The sequence below is a fragment of the Colius striatus genome, chromosome 4 (genome assembly GCF_028858725.1).
Source record: "Colius striatus isolate bColStr4 chromosome 4, bColStr4.1.hap1, whole genome shotgun sequence".
Classification (NCBI taxonomy): domain Eukaryota; kingdom Metazoa; phylum Chordata; class Aves; order Coliiformes; family Coliidae; genus Colius; species Colius striatus.
Window position 1 is genome coordinate 93,147,465 of NC_084762.1, and position 26,571 is coordinate 93,174,035.

At 39.9% G+C, this 26,571-nt stretch overlaps 1 protein-coding gene across 3 annotated transcripts in view; it reads right to left on the bottom strand.

Annotated features, from left to right (window-relative positions):
• The window catches only part of TRAPPC9 (trafficking protein particle complex subunit 9), a 528,840-nt gene that overhangs the window by 442,086 nt on the left and 60,183 nt on the right, over positions 1–26,571 (bottom strand). For all 3 annotated transcript variants that reach the window (XM_061995017.1, XM_061995018.1, XM_061995016.1), the window contains 4 exons: positions 24,401–24,486; positions 12,036–12,162; positions 10,369–10,501; positions 2,500–2,663 (listed from right to left, as the gene is read on the bottom strand). In XM_061995017.1, the coding sequence (XP_061851001.1) occupies positions 2,500–2,663; positions 10,369–10,501; positions 12,036–12,162; positions 24,401–24,486 (510 nt within the window). The remainder of the gene's footprint in view (positions 1–2,499; positions 2,664–10,368; positions 10,502–12,035; positions 12,163–24,400; positions 24,487–26,571) is intronic.

Sequence of the window (26,571 nt, forward strand, 5' to 3'; positions counted from 1 at the left end):
GAGACAACTTCTTAATGCACTACAGATCGTTCCTAAGCACCTCTGTGTGCTCTCAACTTGATATATAACACCAAGTTAAGAGTTTGTGTTGTTCTTGGAGATAGTTTAATGCCATATACACATCATTTCCATGCATGGAGCTACATTGACCAAATGTAGCTGGTGACATTATAAATAGAGTTCCCTGTGGATCACCAGAACCCCATGTCACACTTTGCATTGTGCTATGAGTCCATCCTTATGCATTTGTACCAATTTACAATAACTAAATTGGAAGGCAGTTCATTAAAAAAGGCCAAGGTCCATCCTTTGCAATACTTACATGCAATACATTTGAAATAATTATTACATGCTTAATGTGGGCCATTGCTTCTTTAGCCCTGGATAGAATTTGCAGCCATTTACATCGTCCCCATAGCACAGAGTCATGCAAAAAGTGATGCTTATTTATAGAATCATAGAATCCTTTTGTCTGGAAAAGATCTTTAAGACCATGAAGTCCAACGACTAATTTCACACTGCTGAGACCACCACTAACCCATATCCCTCAGCACATCATCTACACATCTTTTAAATATCTCCAGGGCTGGGGACTCCATCACCCTCCTGGGCAGCCTGTGCCAGTGTCAAAAAACTCTGCCAGTGAAAAACTTATTCCTAATCTCCAATCTAAACTTCCCCTGGTGCAACTTGAGTCACTTATTACTTGGCAGAAGAGACCAACCCTCACCTCATTACAATCTCCAGTCAGGTAGTTGTGGAGAGTGAGAAAGTCTCCTCTCAGCCTCCTCTCCAGGCTGAACGACCCCAATTCCCTCAGTTGTTCCCCATCACACTTGTGCTCCAGATCCTTCCCCAGCTTTGCTGCCCATCTCTGAACACCCTTCAGCACCAAAATGTCCCTCTTGTAGTGAGGGGCCCAACACTGAACTATTTGAGGTGCAGCCTCACCAAGGCCCAGCGCAGGGGGAAGATCGCTTTCCTGTTCCTGCTGGCCACAGTATGTTCTGATCCAGGCCAGGATGCCCTTGGCCTTCTTGGCCACCTGGGCACACTGCCGGCTCATGTTCAACTGCTGTCAATTAACACTCCAAGGTTCTTTTCAGCAAGACAGCTCTCAAACCTTTTGCCCCAAGTCTGTAGTGTTGCCTGGGGCTATCGTGGCGCAAGTGCAGGACCTGGCACTTGGCCTTGTTGAACCTCATGCATTTGGCCTCAGCCAATTGCTCCAGCCTGTGCAGGTCCCTCTGAAGAGCCTTCCTGCCCTCAGGCAGGTCTATTCACTCACCCAGCTTGGTGTCATCAGCAATTTACTAAGGGTGCACTCAATTCCCTTATCCAGATCATTGATAAAGATGTTAAACAAAAGAGGCCCCAGCACCAAGCCCTGAGGAACATTTGACTCAGATGCCCATATATTCCATCCTTTAAAACATTCCATTCCATAAGCTTCACTATTTAATCTGAGTGCTCTATTTCATCTTCCTTTTCCATACCTACAGCATCTGGCATAGTAAGAGCACACTGGAATTACTGATTTAAGAACAGAAAGACATCATACTTTTCAGTCTCTAAAATGATTCTTGGTAAAAAGTCACAGACAGAAAATCTATTTTTAGATGATTGGCAACTCCTATTCTCTCAGGCTGCAGAGAAGAGGATTGAAAAATAAAATCATCAAGAGCACAAATACTGAAATGAACAAAAATCAACAGGTATGACATTGCATTTTAATACTCTGGCACTGACAGAACAAAACATGCCATAAAATAAGGTACTTGTACTGTAAGCAAAGATGATGTTGCTTGACTTCTGCAGCTCTGTTAATATCATTTTCATAATGATGCCTCAGAGGACAAACCAAAAATGATAAACCACATCACACAACAAAAGCAAGAGTCACCTATCAGTCTACATTTAATGCTAATATGAAGAGAGTATTCTAAGAAAAATAATTGGAAGAAATTTACTCTATTTCTTCCATATCTTCAATTACTATTTTAACTCATAATAGCTTATTTTATTTATTGGTTTGGTTTTTTAAAGTCTTTTGTCCCAGTTTTTCCTTATTGCTCATTGAGTGAGCCTAGAAGTAGGCTTGTTCCCTTCCACTCCCTCAAGTAGGACTACATTACTAATGGCTATTTATTTGATTAACTAAGCAGAGCATTTAAATATCAAGAGAAAATAATTACATGCAAGATTCTTGCATTTTACTAGTTATTGCCTCAGGTTTGTTTTTCCAAGTAACATTAAATTGAAATCCCCAAAAAGCAGGTGACCCTTTGACACACAGATGGCTCTGAAATGTCTTTCCTTTTGTTTCTATCTTTTCATACATTCTCTTTCACTTTTATTTTCTTACACTAAAATCAACCTGAATTACTCTAGTTTAGTAACAGAGATCATTATATTTATTCTGAATGTATTTAAAAGGAGTATAACACTCTTTTATCAGAGAAAAAGTGATCATTGTTATTGATAAATCAGCATACACACCCTTTGTGTTGACTGTTTTCGCCGTGACCTCTAGTTTCTCCAGTGGTTCTGTTCCAATATTTTCTAACTTGATGATAAGCTGCTGGGTCTCTCCATTATAAAGCTGGACAGACACATTCGTGGAGATTTCATCCCCTGAAGAAGGCTGGAGTGTGTGAGCAGACCTGCAAAATGTGACACACAGACAAACAAAACAGTATGATAAAAATGTTAAAGGCCCGTACAAGTTACTATGTTCTATTAACTCCTCTTTGAAGACTTGGAAACTGCTGTGCTTGAAGATATTAGGTATCATTTTCCATTCTAATTTTAGCCACTGAGGATAAATGTTAATATTTTATGCATCAGGCAAGTCAGATTTCAAACAGTATAAATTATGTATTCCTAACCATGAAAGCTTGTGAAACATTGCTGCAAAAACGGTAAGAGAGGGAAAAGAAAGAGCAAGAGCAGGTCATGAGAACAAGTAAACTTGAAAAAAGTGATATCTGATCTACCAAGTGTTTGAACACTAGTGTTGAGTAACAATGAGAAGGTGAATGGGAAAAAAGATCATTGAATAAAATAGAGAATAAGTTTGAGTGCTACGTAAGAGAAACCAGGGTGAGAGTCCTCTGCAAGGTCCTGAGGTCCAAACTGCACTATGATCAGCCTGTAAAAATCACAAAAGTGAGAATAAAGTCAAATAGTAGTAGAAGAAACTTCAGAAGACATGTACCCTTGTACTCATAAATCACAGAATGGTAGGGTTGGAAGGGACCTTTAGAGATCATCCAGTCCAACCCCCTTGCAGAAGCAGGGTCACCTAGATCAGGTCTCATAGGAACGTGCCCATGCGGGTCTTGAAGACCTCCAAGGAAGGAGCCTCCACACCCTCCCTGGGCAGCCTGTGCCAGGGCTCCATCACCTCACAGTGAAATAGTTTTTTCTTATGTTAAAATTGAACTTTTTATGTTCCAGCTTCATCCCATCACCCCTTGTCCTGTTGCTAGATACCATTGAAAAAAGGGATGTCCCAGCCTCCTGACACCCACCATTTAGATACTTGTAAATACTAATGCGACCCCCCCTTCAGTCTCCTCTTCTCTAGTCTAAATGAGGATACATTATCTTACATTGTCAGGCATTCCCAAACTCCACCTACACATATGTGGAATGAAGACAGAAACACCTTTAATGACAGAGAAGCAGCACTAACTGTTTTACGCAGCTGTTCACCCAGAAACTGGTTTCTTAAGGGATCATAAAAAGTATCTGAAATAAGAGGTAAGATCTACTTAGCCTATCTTGTAAATATCCTGTAAAATTACCTTAGGGTAACAAAATTGCCTTAGATGAAACAAAAGTTGTTCTACAAGTCATATGTGCTAGAGAAAATGCAGAGTATCTAAAGCTTCACAAACAAGAGAATTTATTTAAAGTATCAAGGGTTTCATTTTAAAGAAACAAATGTGTCCAACCAGTCTGTTTTTCAACTATATTGAAAGAGCAGATATGCAGAGTGTTATGTCAACACACCATGGATAAAGGAGAATTGAGAAGGAACCTAGACCTTTGCTAGGAAGTACTATGGGAGTTGAGAGAAGGCAGTTTTAGTGGACAGCAGAGAGGCATAAACCTCATGGGAGTGGATCCTGGAAGAAATTCACTGTGTGAAAGGTGAAATAGTGATTAGAAATGAACTCTTTCAAACATGAAGGAAGGAAGGATGGGTGAAGAACAAGATAGATGGGCAGAGGTTCCATTTCTGACTCTATTTTTCATGCTAATGCAAAGTGGTCAGAAGGGATCAAGGATACCAGGGCAAAAGCTCCTGAGATTAATGACCGATAAATCTGTTGGTAAACCCAGGTTCAGTAACTTGTTTTGGCAGGTGTTTCTGCTATCCTTCCTTTCTATCCTATCCTATCCTATCCTATCCTATCCTATCCTATCCTATCCTATCCTATCCTTCCTTAGCACAAGATAAGCAGCCTCCACCAACAAGAGCAGATTTTAGTCTTTCAGAACTATTCTATGACAACAAGTACTTAAAACACCTATTTTTTGATCATTTAAGGTTACTGTCATGTATTGTTATCATTGCAGCACTCGGAAGTTTGGGCATGTGGAGTGACAGGAAAGAAAGAACTCCTTTTCTCCCCTCATATTTAGACAAAAGTATCAAAGAATTGCATGGTAAAAGAATCAAACAAATGGTACTTCAATTACTGTATCAACATACATCTGAATCCTCAGCCCAAGCTAATCCAGTTTACACATCATTTCTGTAATACAGCTTAAACTATAAACCATCTCAGTTCTTAAGTGCTGTATAACCATCATCTTTGTTCTGAACATCAAGATCTCAAGACTGAAGCTTGTCATGGGGATATTGATACGTGAAAAATTAGGTATGAGCCAGCAATGTTTGCTTTCAGCACAGAGAGACAACTGTATCTTGGGCTGCACCCAAAGCAGTGTGGGCAGCAGATCAAGGGAAGGGATTGTTCCCCTCTGCTCTGCTTTGAGGTACCACCATAAGAAGGACAAAGACCTGTTGGATCAGGTCAGTGAAGGCCATGGAAGTGGTCAGAAGGCTGGAAGATCTCCCTTGTGAACAAAAGCTGAGACAGTTGGGGTTGTTTCACCTGGAGAAGAGAAGGCTCTGGGGAGACCTTTACTCTGGTCTTTCATTTCTTAAAGGAGGCTCATAAGAAAGATGGAGAAATTTCTTATCAAGTCCTGTAGTGACAAGGCAACAGTTTTAAACTGAAAGAGGTTGGGTTTATATTGGACATAAAGAAGAAATCTGCAATGATGTGGGTAGTGAGACCCTGCACAGGTTGCCCGGAGAGGCTGAGGCTGTCCCATCCCCAGAAGCATTTGAGGACAGGTTGGATGAGGCTTGGAGCAATCTGATCTAGTGAGAGCTGTCTCTGTCCATGGCAGTGGGTTGGAGTAGATGATCTTTAAAGGCCTCTTCCAATCCAAACAATGTTATGATTCTATGCCTGCTGTTAATTTGTCCTGACCTGCCTGCAACTTTGGCTTGATTTACAGCAGCAGAATTTTTTTCTTCTGCCCTGGCAGCAAGACTTAATTTGCTGTATTTGTTACCTCTGTTTGGTACAACCACAGTCTTACAGAGATAGTACTAAAAAGCAATCGGTTTAGATAGAATGAAATATTCATGACTAACACAGTGACACTGTGTAGAGAAGCACAGGTCTGCTATGACAGCAGAGGCACTGCAAAGCGGGAGACACAGGGTGCAATGAAGTATTGAGAGGGCTAGAGATGGGGCACAGGCTTAGTACCAGAGACTGCACAGCTATAAACAACTCACAGCCAAAGAAACAGGAGCTGTGCAAAAAGAGCTTTAAGGAGTAAAAAAGAAAACAAGGATCTTATACACAAAAAGGCATCACATTTATTAAATTTGGATGCAACACAGCCTGAGTGAAGAAGGAACAAGGCCTAAAAATGTGTTAGCAAAGAGAAATTACTTCAGATGTTCTCTAGAGTGAAAAAAAGAAACAGCAACATCATATTCATCTCAGTGAAGGTCTCCAAATGCTGACAGCTCACTGTACCACCAGACTGAAAAGGCCAACTTTAGGGTGCAGGAGAGCAGTGGGAGAGTGAGAATAACACCAGGAAAACAGGCAGAAAATAGGATATGTGTGCATGGCAATTTTATTATTAGCACTGATTCTTCTGCATAGATTGTTTTTCTGTGCTTTTTCTTTATTCTATAATAATTGCATCTGGACTAATAACAGTTAATATTGCAATTATTAACATACAAACAGTAAATTCTTGGCTTTACACAAAGTGTGTTCAGGGGGTTGGACTGGATGATCTCTAAAGGTCCCTTCCAACCCCAACCATTCTATGGTTCTATGATTCTTCTTTCCCTGTAAACACGATTTTGAGCATAATAGTACTGCACAATTATTTTAGATTATTATAAAGCAGTCATCAAGAAAGCAACCTACCATGCCTGGCACAGTGGCATGCAGCTTCAAAAACTCCAACTTCTTGTGGAAATCACTGATATTTTTCCTTATGAAATTTCTTCCCCAATTTTACTTATGAATTTGTCATTTTCTTCCCTCCATTTTCTTACTTGAGAGGCTTTTCCATTGTTTTACTCAGCAGTGTAATACTTTTATATATTATACATATGACACAAACTTATGGACAGATATCTATATAAATACATATCATGATGAAAATACACACTAAAAAAGTCTTTCTCAACCCATAGAAAGCTTGATGAGTGCACCCTCATTTAAGTTTGCAGGTGACACCATGGTGGGCGAGACTGTTGATCCACTTGAGGGCAGGGATGCTCTTCAGAGGGTCCTGGTCAGGCTGTATTGATGGGCAAGGCCTATTGTATGAGGTTTAACAAGGCCAAGTCCTGGTCCTGTACTTGGGCCACAACAACCCCAGGCAATGCCACAGGCTGTGGCAGAGGAGCTGGAAAGCTGCTGAAAGGATCTGGGGGTATTCGTCAACAGCAGCTGAACACGAGCCAGTGGTGTGCCCAGGTGGCTAAAGACATCCTGGCTTGTATCAGAAATAAGTGTGGCAGCAGGACTGAGGAAGTGGGGCCCTGGTGAGGCCACAGCTTGAGTGTTGAGTGTTGGGCCCCTCATTACAAGAGGGACATTTTGTTGGTGGAGCGTGTCCAGAAACAGGCACTGGAGCTGCAGAAGGGTCTGAGAACATGTCAAATGGGGAACAACTGGTGGAGCTGGGGTTGGTTACACTGGAGGAGACTGAGTGAAGACCTTCTCACTCTCTGCAACTACAGGACAAGAGGAAAAAGCCTCAAGTTGCACCAGGGGAGGTTTAGATTTGAGATCAGGGAAAAATTCTTCACTGGAAGGGTTGTCAAACCCTAGCACAGGCTGCCCAGGAAGGCAATGAAGTCACAGTCCCTGGAGGGATTTAAATGGACATCTAAGATGGGGCACTGAGGAACATGGTTTAGTGGTGGACTATTATCTCAAAAATACTACTAGAGCAACCAATTGCTGAAGAAATTACAACGAGCTATATGTAGCTTTTCAAATAAACCTTGTCCTCTAGTTTGACTTACAAAGAAGTAAGGGAATAATATGGATTACTATGAAATACAGATTAAGATTATCTCAAATACTTTAAAAAATGTGAAAAATTAAGAAACATCAGCTCAGCTGCAGGAAAATGTGCTGCAAAAGTTAACGTTGTGACAAGTGTCAAAGGAAATGGGAATGTAAAGCAAAAAGATGCAAGGAGAGAAATTGGATTCAGATTTTATCCTGCTGCCTGGAAATTAATTCTTTCAGTCCTTCACTGTGTCTTTTAAAAGCACATCATCCTCCAGAGAACCCAAGGGATAAAACAGTTCAACAAGAGTCATACAAGGCCATTGCTGGTATCACAGAGGCTGGGAGAAGGAGTAAGTGATGGGAAACAGGGAGCTCTCTGGCACACTGCAAAGCAACCAGGAGCACATCTGAATTCTCGGGGTGTTGCAGCAGCTGAGACCAAGCACTGAAACTAAACTATCTGAAGAAAAAAACCAAGAAATTTAATACCAACGAAAGAGTGAAAATACAAATCAATAAAATACAATCTACAAAGAAAATCTTGTTCATTTTCCACATTATCAGCTGAACATATATCCAACAAGAGCAGATATTTTGCTTATTTAAGAATATCTGCAATTCTGTCTGTATTTCAAACCCATCACGGTCTTTAATATATTCATAACTCTGGCTAGCCAATATTCATTTTGATTACAGCTAAACTATACTGAGGCTGTATCTAGAATTTTTATAGGGAATTTACCACCATGTAACTCAATTGCAGCATTTGATTATTTTGCTGTCTTCATCAGGATATTGCTTTTATATCTGTGCAATACCAATGCCACCATCACAGCCCACTCCACGTTGGAGAAGTGGAATTCGGTATGGAAAATTCTGAACCAAACTCATTCTGTTGCTTGATTAAATAAATCATAACAAAGGAGACAAACAAAAAATGGAAATTTTACATATATATACACATACATATAGCTCTCTACTCTGCCCTGGTGAGGCCTCATCTGGAGTCCTGTGTCTAAATTGATTAAGATGTCTGAGTCATAATATTAAAAGCAATGAGCACACTCGGAAGAGTGTGGGCAGCAGGTCACGGGAGGTTCTGCTCCTCTTCTACTCTGTCCTGGTGAGGCCTCACCTGGAGTCCTGTGTCCAGTTCTGGGCTCCCCAGCTCAAGAGGAACTGCTGGAGTCCAGCACAGGGCCACAAAGATGATCAAGGGACTGGAGCATCTTCCATATGAGGAAAGGCTGCAGGACCTGGGGCTGTTTAGTCTGGAGAAGAGGAGACCGAGGGGGGATCTAATAATAGTTACAATGGTGGGTGTCAGGAGGTTGGGACATCCCTTTATTCTGTTGTATCCAGTGACAGGACAAGAGGTAATGGGGAGAAGCTGGAACACAAAAAGTTCCATTTAAACATAAGGAAAAACTCTTTCACTGTGAGGTGAGGGAGCCCTGGCACAGGCTGCCCAGGGAGAGGAAGAGGCTCCTTCTCTGGAGGTTGTCAAAACACACCTGGACATGTTCCTGTGTGACCTGATCTAAGTGGACCTCCTTCTGCAGGGGGCTTGGACTAGATGATCTCTAAAGGTCCCTGCCAACCCCTACCAGTCTATGATTCTGTGTGTGATTCTTTGTGTCATATGATACTGATCATAAATGAGGCTGAGATCTTCCAACCAATTGAACAATCCCTGTGGTACTTGAGCTGCAAGGTAGTAAGTAACAAAAGGCTGTTTCCTGACCCATAACTAAAAGGAATATTCTTTTAAACAAAAATCAAACTTTAAATTAAAAAAAAGGAAAACTGAAATTCCATAATTTTACAACTGTTTGCAAAATAGCACGTGGATGGCAAGACTGAGATGCAGTGATTAACATGCAGCTTAGGAAGTGAATGCTCTTGAAACCTGACAAGTTCCAAAAACTGAATTCAATCAGTGTTTTACCAGATCTCTCTGAAATTGTGGAATTAGTCAGACACATCCTTCATGGGAAACAAAAAAAAGCTCAAAATCCCCACATTACTACTGTGTCCTTTTTGCTCGGTGTATATGGGAGTTATTGTAGTTGATTCTTTCTGTATCTCTTAAACATCGTTTCTGTAGTACTTTATTAACTTTGAGCCCCTTCTGAATAATGGAAATGTTGATATATTGGAGCAAATCCAAAAGAGGGTTATCAAAATGACTAGGAGGCACATGATATACAAGGACAGTTTCAAAGACCTGTGTTTGTTCAGTTTGGAAAGAAGAGGGAGTGATTTTTACTCTTCTGAGTGTGATCACACATTGGAACTGATTTTCCAGAGAGGTGATGGAAACACTGCTCATGGAGATAATCATAATTTAACTAGACAGTGCCCTGAGCAACTTGATCTAACACTGAAGCCATACCACCTGTCAAACCTGGCCTTGTTTTGAGCAAGATCCTGGACCAGATGACCTCCAGAGACATCCTTTCCAACCTACAATACCCATGGATTACCTCTCTACTTCAAGATTTTATGAATATTTAGCCTTTAAAGGGCTCAGTCTTTTAAATGTGTGTCTTAAGTAATGAAAAAGATGCTTCCTCAGTTAATGAAACAGCAAGATATTTTCTCTGAAATTCCAAGGTTTCAAGCAGTAAAACAAAAAACTTTACATTCTAAAGAAATAGCACAGATACAGTTTGTCTTATTTTACAGAAGCAATAACTGTATACACAGATGAAGGACTTTTATTCAGTGTGTAACTAACATTTAATTACAACCAAATAAATCATTATTTATTTCAGTTTCTCACCTTGGAAGGGAGGTACTGATCTGGAGCCTTGGCAAAGCTGGGATGACTTCAACAGTACAACCATTGGTCTTGACTCCTGGCAGATTGTCCAGAAGGCAGTCACTAAAGACTCCAAAAACTGAAGTATGGTAACCTGATTTTTAGAAGAAAACACCAGGATGTTGTGAATTTTTCTGTTTTCTAAAAGGTCAAAGTTCTAAGCTTCCTAGTCAGATCTTGCCAATATTTCTGCAACTCAAACCATCGCCTGCTCTATAGGAGAATCTTCAAAGAATACAAAAAGGTTTTCAAACCCCCTAAGCAACATTTAGAACTACATGACAACATACAAACGACACACAAGTACACCTTTGTATCTGTGACATGTAAAATTAAACCAATTTTTAAGATAACCCATGATTTCTACCACACATTTTGGTATGTTTTAGAGAGTCCTTTACAACAACAACATCCCAAGTCATAGCATAGAGACCATTGCTTTATACCTCATCACCTAATCCTCTGGTGCACATAAACTTGTTACCCTTCAACATATGTTAACTAGTTCTCCATTTCTTCCAAAAAAGGTTTATAGGGAAGAGTGTCAATTGTATCCAGAAGCTACAAATAAAAGAATCTCAAAGAAAATTAATTAGGAAAAAATGTATATATGTATAGATACATATGCACATAGATACCTGCCATGAAAGACCTGTCCTCTGCCTGTCCTCTAAAAGTTCAAAGCTTTGATACATTGACATACAAACAGCTGCCAAGTCCACAAATCAACTCCTCTACTTGCAATACATTTTTAGTGTGTCAAACTAAAAGTAGACAACCACAGCACAAATGTTCTGAATTCTTTGATGCTTTTCTGTGTTTACCGAAATAGTTTCTAGGGAAAAAAAAAAAACAAATGAAGAATCTTTTTAGGAACAGACAGAAAAGCACTTAAGGAAAACTTGGTGAGAACAGAGTTTCTTCAAGTTCAAAGCCATCTTTTTTGGGTGTTTAGCTTTATGAAAAAATGGTTCTTTTCCTGTAACTCTGTATTCCAGGAACACGTACCTAAAATTATGTGCTGGTATGATGATGATTCAGTCCTACTATGTGTTGAATCTCCATATATACCTCCTGTTCTGGGAGGGTGATCTGCTTATCTTCTACAAAAGCTCTTTAATTCTCTGTACTTACTAAACACAACTTTAATTAATGAAATGACATCCCAACTGCAACAGACTAAACACATTGGCTAAATTGCTTTTACAGATGCAATCTGCAGAAATTTTGTAACCTTACAGGAACACAATTAATTAAGAAAAAACAAACTGGAAGATTATCTTCTTCATTCTCATGGAAAAGTACAAGTAATTCTCCTCAGAAGCTTTCCAAATGGAAGGGCTAATACAGGAGAGATTGAGTTTGAGTTCATTGTCTCTTTCCTCTCATACATGAGAGATCATAAATATGGTGTTCATTGCAACCAAGTGATTTATCAGGCTATGTTTTTAATGAAATCTAATATAGGAAACAGGTTGGGTTGGTTTGTTTTTTCTTTCACAAACTAAGAATTCAGAGTGGCAAATATATAAGGGACAATCATTGAAAAGGTGCAATAGAAACTTCTGTAATCCAGAGAGATATCAAACATGTGGTTGTTTTCCTAGAAATACTAGAAATAACCTTACCATTGACAGTGATCTGTCCAGTAGTTTGGGGAACACCAACAAGAGTTACTGGATACAGCCCAGATTCTGCCGGCAGAGAAAGAGCTGCAGGAAGAGATTCGAATTCTACTCCTGTTGTCAAGAGACCCTGAAAAAGCCATATCACATAGATAAATCCATTTGTGATACACAGTTACATTTTTATGATATATACTATTTTAATCCCCTGTATTACATTACTCAATCTTTTACTATGTCTTCCAATTTGCTCCAAGCAGTTATTCTGGTTTTTAAGTTTCTGTGATTGAAATATGCATCCAGAATTATGACAAGATTTGTACTCAACAGTGAAATGTGTTTCAGGATCTGAGGTGGGAAAACTCATGAAAAACTCATAAAAATTTATATATAAGCAGAGTAAAGAGAATGAGTGATATAATCTGCATAGTGATGTTTTGTGCCTACATTTCATTCTACATGCTGCCTTACTTATATATTTGCTTATATGTTGGACAGTGCAAGGCAAACATCAACAGTGTCTCTTGCTTGGTTTTAATTAAAGTTCCTGGTCAGGAATAAATATTTATTTATGGGAGAAAAATATTAGTGTTTACAGATAATAGAGCAAGTCTAGATTTACTATCCAACCTGAATATCTCAATGTGTTGGAATGAGGTGCTCACTTTGCTAAATCTGTCCTCTCTCTGAAGCCTAGATGCCTTCAGTTAGGTTAGGTAGACTGGATGATTTACTCCCTTAGTATATGTTAGAGAAATCTCTTGGCATCCTAAATCTCAAACAGAGGAGAAAATAATAAATGAACAGCATTAACAAAACTTTATCAAACTTTTAAACATAGCATGACTGCCCTTAGTAGATTCAGGGAATTTTAAGCTTGGTTAATGAATTTAAGGTGCTTGAACACAGAATGTACTGTTACAAGTAAGAAATGCAATGTTTTAAAGCCCATAAGTCTAAGTTAACAGCTGCTTTTCTATACACACAGATTTTTATTTTTATTAAGGATGCCATCCAATTATCTCCATCAATTAATGCAAGAAGTACAACCAGATTAAATCTCAGCTCTATGAGGATGCTTCATAGGAACTTGAAACTCCTTGAAAGAGGTAGATAGTACTTTTCTAAAGACAGGTGAAAAAACTCATGGTTTGAGCCACAGAAAACCAGAAAGAGTCTGAAGGCTGAGGAAGGAGTTTCAGTGGCAGCAACAATATCTGTATAATGCCAGAATACCAGCAGTGCTTTCCGTTGAAAGTATTATGACTATCTAGTTTTTAAGCCAACTAGGTTTGGAATAGTGCAACTCTAGTGCTCATGTCAGCTGTAAAAGGCAGACTAACCCTCTTATGTTTCTAATGCTCAATTACAAATTAGGAAAATTGGTACTTGTATGACAAGCACCAGAATTACCCAGCTAATGACTGAAACTTGTACATTAAGTTTCACTGGTTTGATTTGCATTGGGACCAACCAACCATCAGTAAATCCTCTTCAAGCTATTCCTAGACATCAACCAAAACCAATCCACCATCAGTCAAAAACCAAACTAATTTAAGAGCCATTATCAGAATTTCTTCCCTCCTCAGAGGCAGTGTAGGTACGTTCTATGTAACAATTAAAGAAATGCTTTGCACCTAAGATTTTTAACAGTAAAGTCTTAAACACAGCAGGAGCTTAAGCAAGCTAACTGAATGGGTTTGTTAGGTTCTTGATTTCCCTTCCAATGAAGATCAGAAGTGACCAAGATTATAATATAACCAAAAGCTAAAAAATCCTTCATTCTATCGATTATCTCTTGGTAATTTTTTGTTGTTGAGACAACACCTAGTTCATTTCAAGCTGTTCTTGCTTTGTGGAAAGGTGCATTAGAAAACTGTGTCCTTCTCTAATAACACTCAATTTCATCATTCCACTGGAGTTGTGAGCAAATACCGTACCAAACCCTCGTTTCTACTGAATTTTTGTTTTCCTCCAGCTTCATATGGAGACTTCAGCTGTCAGACACAATCCACAAAAGAGTAAGTAAAACCTAATTCTCTCTATCCATTCACTACCAAGTGTATGAGAGCACTGATGCTTTGTGGTTCCCACTGCATACACATGAGCTTAGTCACTACTGTTCAAATAGGTATGTTTATGTAACTGGGAGTTTCATCAGGCTTTTTCTTGCACTCTTGGTGAAATAATCCTTCAAAATAAGGTCATCAAAACGAGTATTGTAATAATTAGCCAATACAAACTAATTTTATCTATGATGCAATGTTATTGTTTGCATGTGACTGAACAGGAATCCATCCAGCAGGATTCACCCTACAGAAATGGTGTGAACATTCACACTTCAGTACTGACTTAGCTGCAGTTTTCATCATAATCAGTCTAATTCTGCTTTGGCTGAAGCAAATCTTAGAACATGAACAAAAGGTAACTCCATATACACTCCAAAACTCCCTTTTGAGAGAGTTACAGAAAGCTTTGTTAAGATTATTTCAGTACTGAAAGCACTGTATTATCACTTGGACAAGTATCCAATTACAATAGAATTACTCAGGATTCATTTGACCTAAATACTTTCATCCAAGGACTTAAAAGTCCTAAAAAATCAATGACAAAAAAAACCCTTCCAAGGTCTTGTTCAGCGTTAGTTACAGCAAATGGAAGTAAATAGAAGTGGCAAGGATGCCTCAATATCATCTGACCCATCTCCCCACTCTGAAGTAGAGACAAGTCCACATTACCCATTCCCAGCATGGTCACCTAGGGACTTCAGAGACAGCCACTGAGGGGATTTTCAAAGAGGGGATTAGGTAACAATGCAGTCATTAAGCAGGAAAGCCTCTCCAGCTCAAACCTTCTCCTAAGTGCACTGAACTTCAATTTCAACAATTAATACACAACCTTACTTTTCCATTCCTAAGTAACTCCCCAAATTAGCCAGTGTATCAAATGCCTATAAACATATACCAAACACTAAGACATGACAACACCACTGCAAAACCATAGTCAGGTCACTTTGCTTAAATATGGAAAGCTTCTCATTAAGACATGGTCCTAATTAGCCCAGTTTTTCCTTGGGGCAGGAAGGGATGGAAGCCAGGAGCAAATAAAGCTTTCTCCCTTGTTCTTCTTCCTTTACATCACATTTTTAATCAAGCTGAATGTTTGGACATACATTATACATTCATATCACTTCTCCCAGTATAACCACTGCAGTGTTTTTACATCACATGAATTAGTCCCCTATCCCAGCAATTGGACATCCTCCACTGTCAAGATGGATAGAGGAGGTGCATGGGAAGACATTTCTCTCAAAGCCTTTTAAGGTTGTGTATAGGAAAACAACTTCAATAAACCAGCACAGCCCTGAGAAATGGATCTGAAGTAGCCAGGTGTGCACATCCTCATTGTCTACAACTACTGAACAGAGACTGTAGTGAGGTGGGTGTTGGTCTCTTCCCCCAAGTTACAAGTGACAGAACAAGAGGAAACAGCCTTAAGTTGCACCAGGGGAGGTTTAGATTGGAGATTAGGTAAATTTCTTCTCCAAAAGGGTTGTCAAGCCCTGGCACAAGCTACCCAGGGAAGCAGTGGAGTCTCCATCCCTGGAGGGATTTCAGGAAAGACAGACTGACAAGGCGTGGAGGTGGAGTTGCTGTCTATGTGAGGGAGCAATTAATGTGTACTGAACTGTGCCTGGGTGGGGATGAGGAGAGAGTAGAGTGCTTATGGGTAAGAATCTATGGGCAGGGCAAGGCAGGTGATATTGTTGTAGGAGTCTGCTAGAGGCCACCTGATCAGGAGGAGGATGTGGATGAGGCCTTCTACGAACAGCTCTGAGCTGCCTCACGATCACAGTCCCTGGTCCTCATGGGGGACTTCAGACACCTTGATATTTGCTGGGATGGCCACACAGCCAAGCACATGCAGTCCAGGAGGTTCCTACAGATTGTTGATGACAAGTTCCTGTCACAGATGATCGAGCAACCAACAAGGAGGGATGTGCTACTGGACCTGGTGCTGACGAATAGAGAGGGCCTGGTTGGGGATATGAAGGCTGGAGGCAACCTCAGCTGCAGTGACCATGAGATGGTAGAGTTCAAGATCCTGTGTGGAAGAGGCCAAGGCTGACCCTCGGGAAGCCCAGTTGGGCAAGGATAACAGGATGGCCAGGACAGCAGAGGACTTGCCCTGGGTGGAAGAGGAAGAGGTTAAAGACTTGTTGGCCAAGCTTAAGGCTCATAAGTTAATGGGTCCTGATGGGATGCATCCTAGAGTGCTGAGAGAGCTGGCTGATGTGATTGCTAAGCCTCTCTCCATCATTTTTGAACAGTCATGGAGGACAGGTGAGGTGCCTGAGGACTGGAGCAAGGCCAATGTCATGCCAGTCTGCAAAAAGGGCAGGAAGGACGACTCAGGAAACTCCAGGCCGGTCAGCCTCACCTCCATCCCTGGAAAAGTGATGGAACAACTCATCCTGAATGGTATCACTGAACATATGAAGGAAAAGATGGTTATCAGAGGGAGTCAACATGGCTTCAGCAAGGGGAAATTCTGTTTGACCAACCTGATGCCTTCTATGAGTGCACAACCAGCTGGCTAGATGAGGGGAGAGCAGCAGATGTCATCTGCCTTGACTTCAGCGAAGCTTTTGACACTGTCTCCCACAGCATCCTCATCAGAAAGCTCAGGCAGTGTGGCTTGGATGAGTGGAGGTGAGGTGGATGGAGAGCTGCTGAGTGACAGAGCCCAGAGGGGGGTGATCAATGGCACAGACTCGAGTTGGAGGTCCGTGGCCAGTGGAGTTCCACAGGGATGGGTTCTGGGACCAGTCTTGTGCAACATCTTCATCAATCACCTGGATGAAGGGACAGAGTGTACCCTCAGCAAGCTCCCTGCTGGCACCAAACTGGGAGCACTGGCTGATTCCCCAGAGGCTGTGCTGCCATTCAGTGGGATCTTGACCAGCTTTAGAGTTGGGCAGAGAGGAACCTCCTGAGGTTCAACAAGGACAAGTGCAGAGTTGTGCATCTGGGAAGGAACAAATCCCTGCACCAGGTCAGGCTGGGGGTCGAAATGCTGGAGAGCAGCTCTACAGAGAGAGACCTGGGAGTGCTGGTTGATAATAAACTGAACATGAGCCAGCAATGTGCCCTCATGGCCAAGAAGGCCAATGGCAGCCTGGGATGCATCAAGAAGAGTGTGGGCAGCAGGTCAAGGGAGTTTCTGCTCCCCCTCTACTCTGCCCTGGTGAGGCCTCATCTGGAGTCCTGTCTCCAGTTCTGGGCTCCTCAGCTTAAGAGGGACAGGGAAGTGCTGCAGAGAGTCCAGTACAGGGCCACCAAGATGATCAGGGGACTGGAACATCTTTCATACAAGGAAAGGCTGCAGGAACTGGGGCTGTTTAGTCTGGAGGAGATTGAGGGGAAATCTTATTAACATTTATAAATATCTAAAGGGTGGGTGTCAGGAGGTCGGGGCAGCACTTTTTTCTATTGTATCAAGCAACAGGACAAGGGGTGATGGGATGAAGCTGGAACACAAAAAGTTCCACTTAAACATAAGAAAAAACTCTTTCACTGTTGAGGTGAGGGAGCCCTGGCACAGGCTGCCCAGAGGGGTTGTGGAGGCTCCTTCCTTGGAGGTCTTCAAGACCCGCCTGGACATGTTGCTGTGTGACCTGATCTAGGTGACCCTGCTTCTGCAGGGAGTTGGACTAGATGCTCTCTAAAGGTCCCTTCCAACCCCTACCATTCTGTGATTCTATGAACCCTGCTGTCAGGGAAAGCATCTTCCTTACTGAAGGGTTTATACTAAGTACATTAACAGGAGACAAAATCCAGAAAAAGCCAAGATAAACAGAGACAGTAATAAACACAAAGGCACTTTGAATGCATCTGGAGTACAATCATTCGAAATATGCACGTCCTTACAGAAGAGAAGGAAGCACTGCTAGTAAGAGAAATTGCTGGTATTAAAATTATTTGATAATAGCAGAGAAAATAAATGGTTATATACAGGCTACATAGTTTCCTGACCCCTAAAATTATATCAAAATGGCACCGTTGGATCCTGCTGATCACAAACACGCCATGTCAATCACAGGTAAGTGCTAAAGCAAAGCCAGTCTTTTCTTAGCATGCATTAAGTTTTTAATAGTAAAGATATTAAGAAAGTATAAAAATGTCATTGATATGGAAAAAGAACCCCATAATATAAACCTCAGCTAGGCTTTGGAGTTCCAGACAAACTGAAATCAAGATACTTACCTTAAAACTTAACCCAGCCAATTAAGTTTTAAGAGACAACGACAGATCTAGAACGTCTGAAAGACATTTTCAGCGTGGCTATTTTCTGAACAGCAGAACTGAGCTCTATTTGCACAACATTGCCCTCTGGTGCCTAAACATTTTTTAGATTAACACTGAAAATCAAATCGAAGTACTGTCAGATCCTTTATTTAAACTGATTACAAACAGAAACAGAAATTAAAAAACAAAAATAAGTGTTAAATTTCTTTCCCTTAGAGTCTTACATCTTATTTCAAGTAATAATATTTCATAACCATTGCTGTTCCTGACCTTATAGGAGAGGTTTACCCATATACAAAGTTTTCCCCCAGGGAACATATGAATCACACACACAGACCAAAAAAACCAATTTTCTGCATTTCCTTGTATTCTTATAAAACGATTTCAATTGTCTTAGAGTGAATATATGCATGCTATTAGCACAGCATGCCTTTCAATCACTTCAAACCTCCATTTAGTTTTAGAGAAACAAAACAACTTGCATGTAAATGGTAACATTGGGGGATGCTGTAAAAACACCACAAGTATGTAGCTGCTTTTTTTAAGTCTAACTTACCAATCCTGAAATGAAAACATTCTTTTTCTTAAAGGAACACTGCCTTCAACATCAGCTTTCGTGCTGAACATATTTTATACAATGCTGTCAAATACTTTACACAAAACCTGTCAAATATTTATTTTAAAGGAAATTTTCCTTACTATTTCTTACAAGATTGCTTTAGGCAGAGCTAGAAAACACCAAACACAACCATTTCTATCCTTCTCCCCCTTCACCTTTCTTATGTATCTTCTTGCTCAATATAGCTTTGATTAAATGTTAAGTATCAGTAAGTAAATCTTCTCTCAAGATGGCAGAAACAGTACAAAGATGTGAATTCAGGAAACAGCAGTTGATGGGAATCATTTAAATGATCATAAACTGAGTTATGGGACTGATTATATATACATATTTATCAACATTTTAAATACTCCTTTTAAGCATCAACAAAGAGCTCTTGGCTAATAGTGCAGTTTTTAAGTTCATAAAAGAAAATGTAACAGACATTCTCATACTATCATTAATCAAAACACTAGACTTAAATTGTCTTCAAATCAATCATAAAATCATAGAATGGTAGGGGTTGGAAGGGACCTTTAGAGATCATCTAGTCCAACCCCCTGCAGAAGCAGGGTCCCCTAGATCAGGTCGCACAGGAACATGTCCAGATGGGTCTTGAAGACCTCCAAGGAAGGAGACTCCACAACCCCTCTGGGCAGCCTGGGCCAGGGCTCCCTCACCTCACAGGGAAATAGGTTTTTCTTATGTTGAAATGAAACTTTTTGTGTTCCAGTAAAGAACTATTAAACAGATATTTTCTTTTTGAATCATGAGCTTTTACTTCTATAAACCACATTACCCTCACGTTTTAGGGTGGCATTTTTTAGTTTCTGTTAGTTTATTAAACACAGTTTACACTGCCCTGTATATACTGCAGCCTTTTTAAAGCCACAGCCATATTTTCTACAATAAATGCAGAAAAAAATCCTTTCACTCAATAACACTGCCTCAAAACTTTTCAGCCTTCAATATGAAACTTAAGAAACAAAGATGAAAGAGTAGTTAAATGGTAGCTTAAAGCAGATCTCCCTGGAGTGCGCTATGATTTACTGCTTTAAAACTTTTGTTTTTCCCAAGATACAAAAGAAATCCAAAGATTTCACAGAATTTGGGGGGTTTTTTAAAGGCCTGAAATATGAAGGTCATTTTTTTTTTCCTGGACAGAAAAATGGTTTAGTAATTGCCAAAGATATAGAGGCTAACATTCACATAGCTGAACAAGTCTGTTCAGAAATCAATACTCCTGGGACGAAAAAGTGCTATATACACTTGTTACAGTTGAACATCCCATCACTTGTTAACTCAAGTTCCATCACCAAGATAGCTAATCTAATGTCTAATCCAGTGCAGCCAAAGCTAGTTAGCCTCACTTTTGTCTGCCTCTCACTCTGTTGATTTAAGGCACCTGCTGAGTTTTATTAAGGCACTTCATCTGATCACCCTTACGATCACTTTGCCTAGTGCATCGGTGTGGGAGCTGCCTGCCACCTTACTCCATCAAACATTTAATCAAACATTTTCATTTGTCATTTTAAAAACACTATTGCACCTTACACTGGATCAGCCTCCTAACTATATGGGCTACAGAAAAATCTGAAATAAAGACAAGGAAGTAATACAGAAATGGGAGATGCATGAAGAATAGGTATCTGAATAAGCATCACACGGATTAAACAGCAAAAACAACCAAGATGGCCAAAGAGCTTTGAGAACAATAAAATAAAACAACACATAAACTTTTCAGACAGTACAGGGCTTATCATCTGAGAAATACTGATCAAACACCCTGTCTCCACAGTCTCATGTCAGGTCTAAAAATACCATTTCTTTTACTTAAGCATGCCTCAAATAAAATACATGTATTTAGCATGAATACTTAAATAATGAACAAAGATTGAGAGGCCTTTCAATAGGGAATGATTCTCCCTAACCTTAAGCTTATCTCCTGTGATTCTGTGATTCTGAACAAGTTGTGCTCAATACTAAGTTGTTTGCCATCCCAACTTTCAGTGATATCAAACAGGAAGACATATTAGGAAAGGTACCGAGATAAAAGTTTGGATCGATACTTCCAGCATTTGCTTAACACGAAACAAGAAAGCTAACAGAACAAGAAATCAGAAACTGGGACATTAGAGAAAGGGAAAAAAGGAAACAAGGGAATAAGACTATAGATTTCAGGACAGTTACATCTTGATGAGTGGTGAATCATGAAAAGGGTAGAGAAGAAAGGAGGACTGGCTGATTAACCAGAGGCTGTGCTGCCATTCAGCAGGATCTCGACCAGCTTGAGAGTTGGGCAGGGAGGAAACTCATGAGGTTCAACAAGTGCAGAGTTCAGCACCTAGGGAGGAACAACTCCATGCACCAGGACAGGCTGGGGATTGAGGTGCTGTAGAGCAGCTCTGCAGAGAGAGACCTGGGAGCGCTGGTTGATAATAAACTGACCATGAGCCAGCAATGTGCCCTAGAAGCCTTTGGGATCTTGGACTGTTCAGCCTAGAGGAGACTGAGGGGGGATCTCATTAATACTTACTAGTGTTTCAAAGGTGGATGTCAAAGGATGGGGCAACACTCTTTTCTGTAGTAACCAGTGATAGGATAAGGGAAAATGGACAAAAGCTGAAACACAAAGTCATGTAATCACAGAATAGGGGGGTTGGAAGGGACCTCTAGAGACCATCCAGTCCAACCCCCCTGCTAAAGCAGGTCCACCTAGATCAGGTCGCAGAGGAACGTGTCCAGGTGGGTTTGGAAAACCTCCAGAGAAGGAGCCTCCACATCCTCCCTGGGCAGCCTGGGCCAGGTCCCTTCCAATCCCTACTATTCTCTGATTCTGTGATTCTGTGAAATCAAGCAATGGAGGATCCAAACTGCCAGTCACTGGAAACAAGCTTGATTGAGTATTCATACAGCAAAGGTAATGCGTCAAGCCAGAAGGAAAAAAAGTTGCAGGACAAACAAGCTCAAACTGCTACTAAATGGCAGAAAAGGATATGCCTACTACGAAAATAATTTCATGAGACCAAATAAAATGAAAGAATGTGATACATGATGAGAAATCAGACAAGGGGGCATGGGGACTGCAGGCATGAGCGTGTGTTAATAATAAAACAAAACATTTTCAAATATTAAACACTGCTTTGAATTATTAAAATAAAAACAAAAGAGTTTATTCTTGTGATAAAATAGTAACAACTCACACATTCTAGAAAGCTCACAGATGAGACTGGAAAATTGGAACAATTTAGGCTGGAAGGATATGCTAGAGGTCCTGTTGCCCAGCCCACTGTTAAAACAGGGACAACTGCAAGGCGAGTTTAGATTTTTCACTGTCCTCTATGCTTAAGTTTGAAAGATATCTAAAGATGAGGACCCAATGTTGTCTCTGTGTAGGAACCCACTCATGACTGGAAAAAGGGAATTTTGAATTAGGGAAGTTTTCCACTGTCACAATGCTTTCTCTGACTCACCCTTGTGCTGGGCACCTGTAGGAAGAGTCTGGCTCTGTTTTGACTGCACCTGTGTGACCTACTCTAGATGGTCCTGCTCCGGCAGGGGGGTTGGACTGGATTATCTATCAAGGTCCATTCCAGCCCTTAAGATTCTGTGATTCTCCTTTTGAGATCAAGGAAAGCAACAGGAACTACCCCTGTGTTCTTCTTTTCTACAGACTGAAGAGAGGCAGGGCTTTGAACCTGTTCTCATCTGTCATATGCTCCAGCCTGCCCATCATCTTGGACCATCATCAGTCCAATGCTGGACTGATACCAGTATGTCAATATTTCTGTTGTACAGGGAGCTCAAAATTGGCCTTGCTTCTAAGGACATTGTCTCTCAAATACCAAATCAAGGGGAAGAATTTCTTCCTCAACTTTCTTGCTACAGTCTTAATACCACAAACAAATAAAGCAAAATCAACTAATTTTTACCAATGAGATGACATTACTGCACAGCAGAATTTCTCAAGGCACTCTGTTTATGGACCACTGACTAAAGAATTACATTAATCACTTCAATTATTTGTGTCTAGTTTGCATGCCTGCTTCCTCTTATGCTTACCAATGAAACTGTAATTCAGTATTAATTCAAAGCTAGAAATTTATCAGCTAATGGTAAAAAGAAGTATTCACACTATGACAGTTCATTCGTCCAGGGAATGGATGGAGGGTACATCTATGCAGAGAACTGCATCCTGAGTTCTCAATGTATGTAAGCACTCAGAAGGAATTTCCTCATTAAAGAATAGTTTTTAATATATAATTACATCATTACTTATACAACAGACCATAAATTGAAACATTCTTAATTAAATTAATTCCTACATAGCATTCTTTCTGATGGGCAGCTTTACTATTACTTTTTTCTATTAATTCCTAACAATCTGGAATAATTCTGTGAGGGCTAGAGAAAATGCAGCTGAAGAAACCAGTGTGCTACCTACCAAGAATACATTTCATTATGCCATAAGCACAATCTTTGGGCATGGTTTGTTTCCCCTGGAAAAACACTTTATTATATGTGGCATATTATCAGTAATTTAGGTCAAATTGTTTGACTAGCCACTGTAGTAGACTTATCAATAAAAACGAGAAACAAAAAATCCTGATTCACTTAGGCTACCAGAACAATGGGCTCTAAGAGACAGTTTTGTGTTTTAAAGAGGTACAAATATCTCACAGAAAGGACAACAGTGAATTAGGACTGAGTGGAGATTAAGTTAGTTGGCAGTCAGAGGACTTTTATCCTTTAAATAACAATCAAAACCAAAATCTCTGTTAGTTGGCATAAAGAGGGAGGGAAAAAACCCTTCTACCTTGTTTCAGTAATCACTGCAAGCAGCTGATTGAAGTAGCAGAGGGTTTGGGCTTGAACCTTCTAATTCTATATGCTTACCTAATATTTTAGCCTTTCTTCCCTCCCTCTTGATCATTTTAGCTTACAGTGTTTTCCAATAACATACATCCTGGGGAGTAGCAGATCCATAAGCTGAAGCTTCTGTTAAAAACCAAAGCTTCTCAGGACTAAGCATTTTAACTCCACAGATTATGGAAAATGTGGTCAAAATGAGAATTTGAAAAGCTAGGATGAATGCAGATTTGGAAATTACAGGAGTAAGTACACACTAATTATTAGGTTTTGAGATATAATTATTCCTTGAAAACCAGTATATGCAAATTATGTAGCATGAGTTGCAGTCAATGCAGAAAGGTACAGCGTTGATTTACGGGTCAGTGACAGTAAAGCATTTAAACACTCTGAATGGCAGAGATTTTCATTTCAATACCTCATTACCAATAAATATGAGAATTCTGACAGTTCTGCACTGTTCAACTGAGGTTATACTGGCTTCAATGATTTTTTTTCAAACCATTTGATTTCTAGAAAACCATATTTGAAAGTCCAACTGAGAAATTTTTTAGAAACAATAACAAAAAGGGGAGACTTAGGGACATACGTACCATGTTTTCTACCCGGAGCTCAAAAGGCATAGGGTTGTACACCATCAACTGAACTTCACATACATCTCCCTGGACCCACTGGAAATCTACATGAAATGATTACAGAATTAATACAAGAATCACCTAATCATAGTGTTATTAAAAAGCAGCAGCATCTGAGCTGTCAGATTGCTAAATTATCTTTATGTTCTAAATTAACATCTCTGTGTAATCTCCACAGCCCAAGTCCCATTCAAGTGCATTGTGGGACACAAGCTAGAAACCATAAGCAAAGCAATGGGTTAGAGAACAAGAAGCATTAATTCATTAATACATTAATTCATTAATACAGTAACAGTGTTCTAAAGATCCAACATTACATCCACAAAATTAACTCAGGCATCAATTCAAACCAGAACTTAAACACATCCTTAAACACTTAAAGGCTTACATTCTTGGGGTCAGGTACAGAATGCACATCACTTTGGATAATTAAGCCTCAGATAAAAAGCAACCAGATAAGGAATGAACACAACAGGAAGAAGGAAATTAAAAATAATAGACACAAATCTTCATGTAGACACAGCTGAAGATACAGAGTAAAAAAAAGGTAATTCCAAATTAAGGAGGAAACAACTGCTCACCAGCAAGATGGAACCTTAGTTTCCCCCCACTAATTTTCTTTGGGAAACAGTGAGTAGTTTGGGAGATACTGTGGGAGGGGAAGGTGAGACTAGGAACTAGAGATACAGATGTTTTTGAGGTTCACAAAATGAAGACATTTTGTACATTCTTAAGGAAGTTGTGAAAACACTTAAGAAAGACAATGAACAAAACCAGGGAAAAACAGTAATAAGTTGCATTTCAAGTTTGCATCTCTCTACAAGTAAGAGCTTGAACTTCAAAGCCATTGCAACCTGTTGCAAATTTGTCATTTGTGGTTGGGTTTTTTTCATTTAAGGAGGCAAGAGGTTTCTGGAAGTGAGGTCAGCAGCAGAGAGCAGCAGTTCTGAGGAACTATTCGATGCAGAATATTATTTTACATCAGCACTTCATAATTTTTCCAGCCCACAAGATCCTGTCTATTTTGCAAATTTCACAGTTAATCAAATGCACCTGACATTCAGACTTAACACTGAACGTGGCAAGATTCTCCATAAAATGAGGACTAAATAAACCAAAGGTGGTTTCAATGTATTTGTTAAATAAATCATGACTATAAGCTGATCTACACCATACATGGATTAATTTTTACTGGTTTGTTCAATAATTTTAGCACACAGCATTAGCACTTTTTTACTAGGATATTAAAAAGTATCCTGTAAAAAAAAAGGAATATTAAGACTGTAATTCATACTTTAAGCCATCTGTACTCTAATTGTACATTCACAATCATTTATTATCTGATTACATTTGGCAAGCAATATTAGAGAGCTCAAGGGAGATGTACTTAATGCAAATGATTAACTCCAATTAATGCTAGTGAAAATTAAAAACATACATTCCGAGATATTAACAGGTTACAGTGCTATGAAACCTGAGAAGCAAAACTGTTGATTAAAGTAAAACTGTTGATTTAATCAAAACATTCAAATGTACAATCACACGAGATATTCTGAAAATTTATCTCTGTTTAATTTCTTATCATTTTCCACAATGTGTTATGAATTCTGCAGCCCCCAAAAGAATCAGTCACTCCTCTGGATAGGCAGTGCGCTGACCTTCAAAGCTATCTAAGCACTGAAGCCCCATTATGGTTAACTATGTCAATGTAGGCCCTTGTAGCAGTCACTCGGGCAGAGGAGCTGCAGGATGAAGTCAGCAGGTTATAATGTAACAGGGAAAATGAACAGAAAGTCAAATATGAGACTTGCAAGAAGAAATACTAAGGCCCCGTGGCACTGATCTATAGAGAATATTGGATGAAGAGCTTCAACAGTGAACATACAGCACCTTGAAGAACCAGGTGCCAAGGTCTCTGATGACCCATAGGAGCCCTCCCCTTCCTTTTATATACCAACCAGCAACAGATATGAAGCCTTTTGGTAGAGACACAGATGAGATCATCCCACTTAGGCTGCACTTGTAGTACTGTGTCCAGTCCTGGTCCCCACAGTTCAAGACAGACACAAGGAGACTGGAAAGGACCCAAAGGAATGTCACAAAGATGATCTGGAGAAATTGCCCCAAAA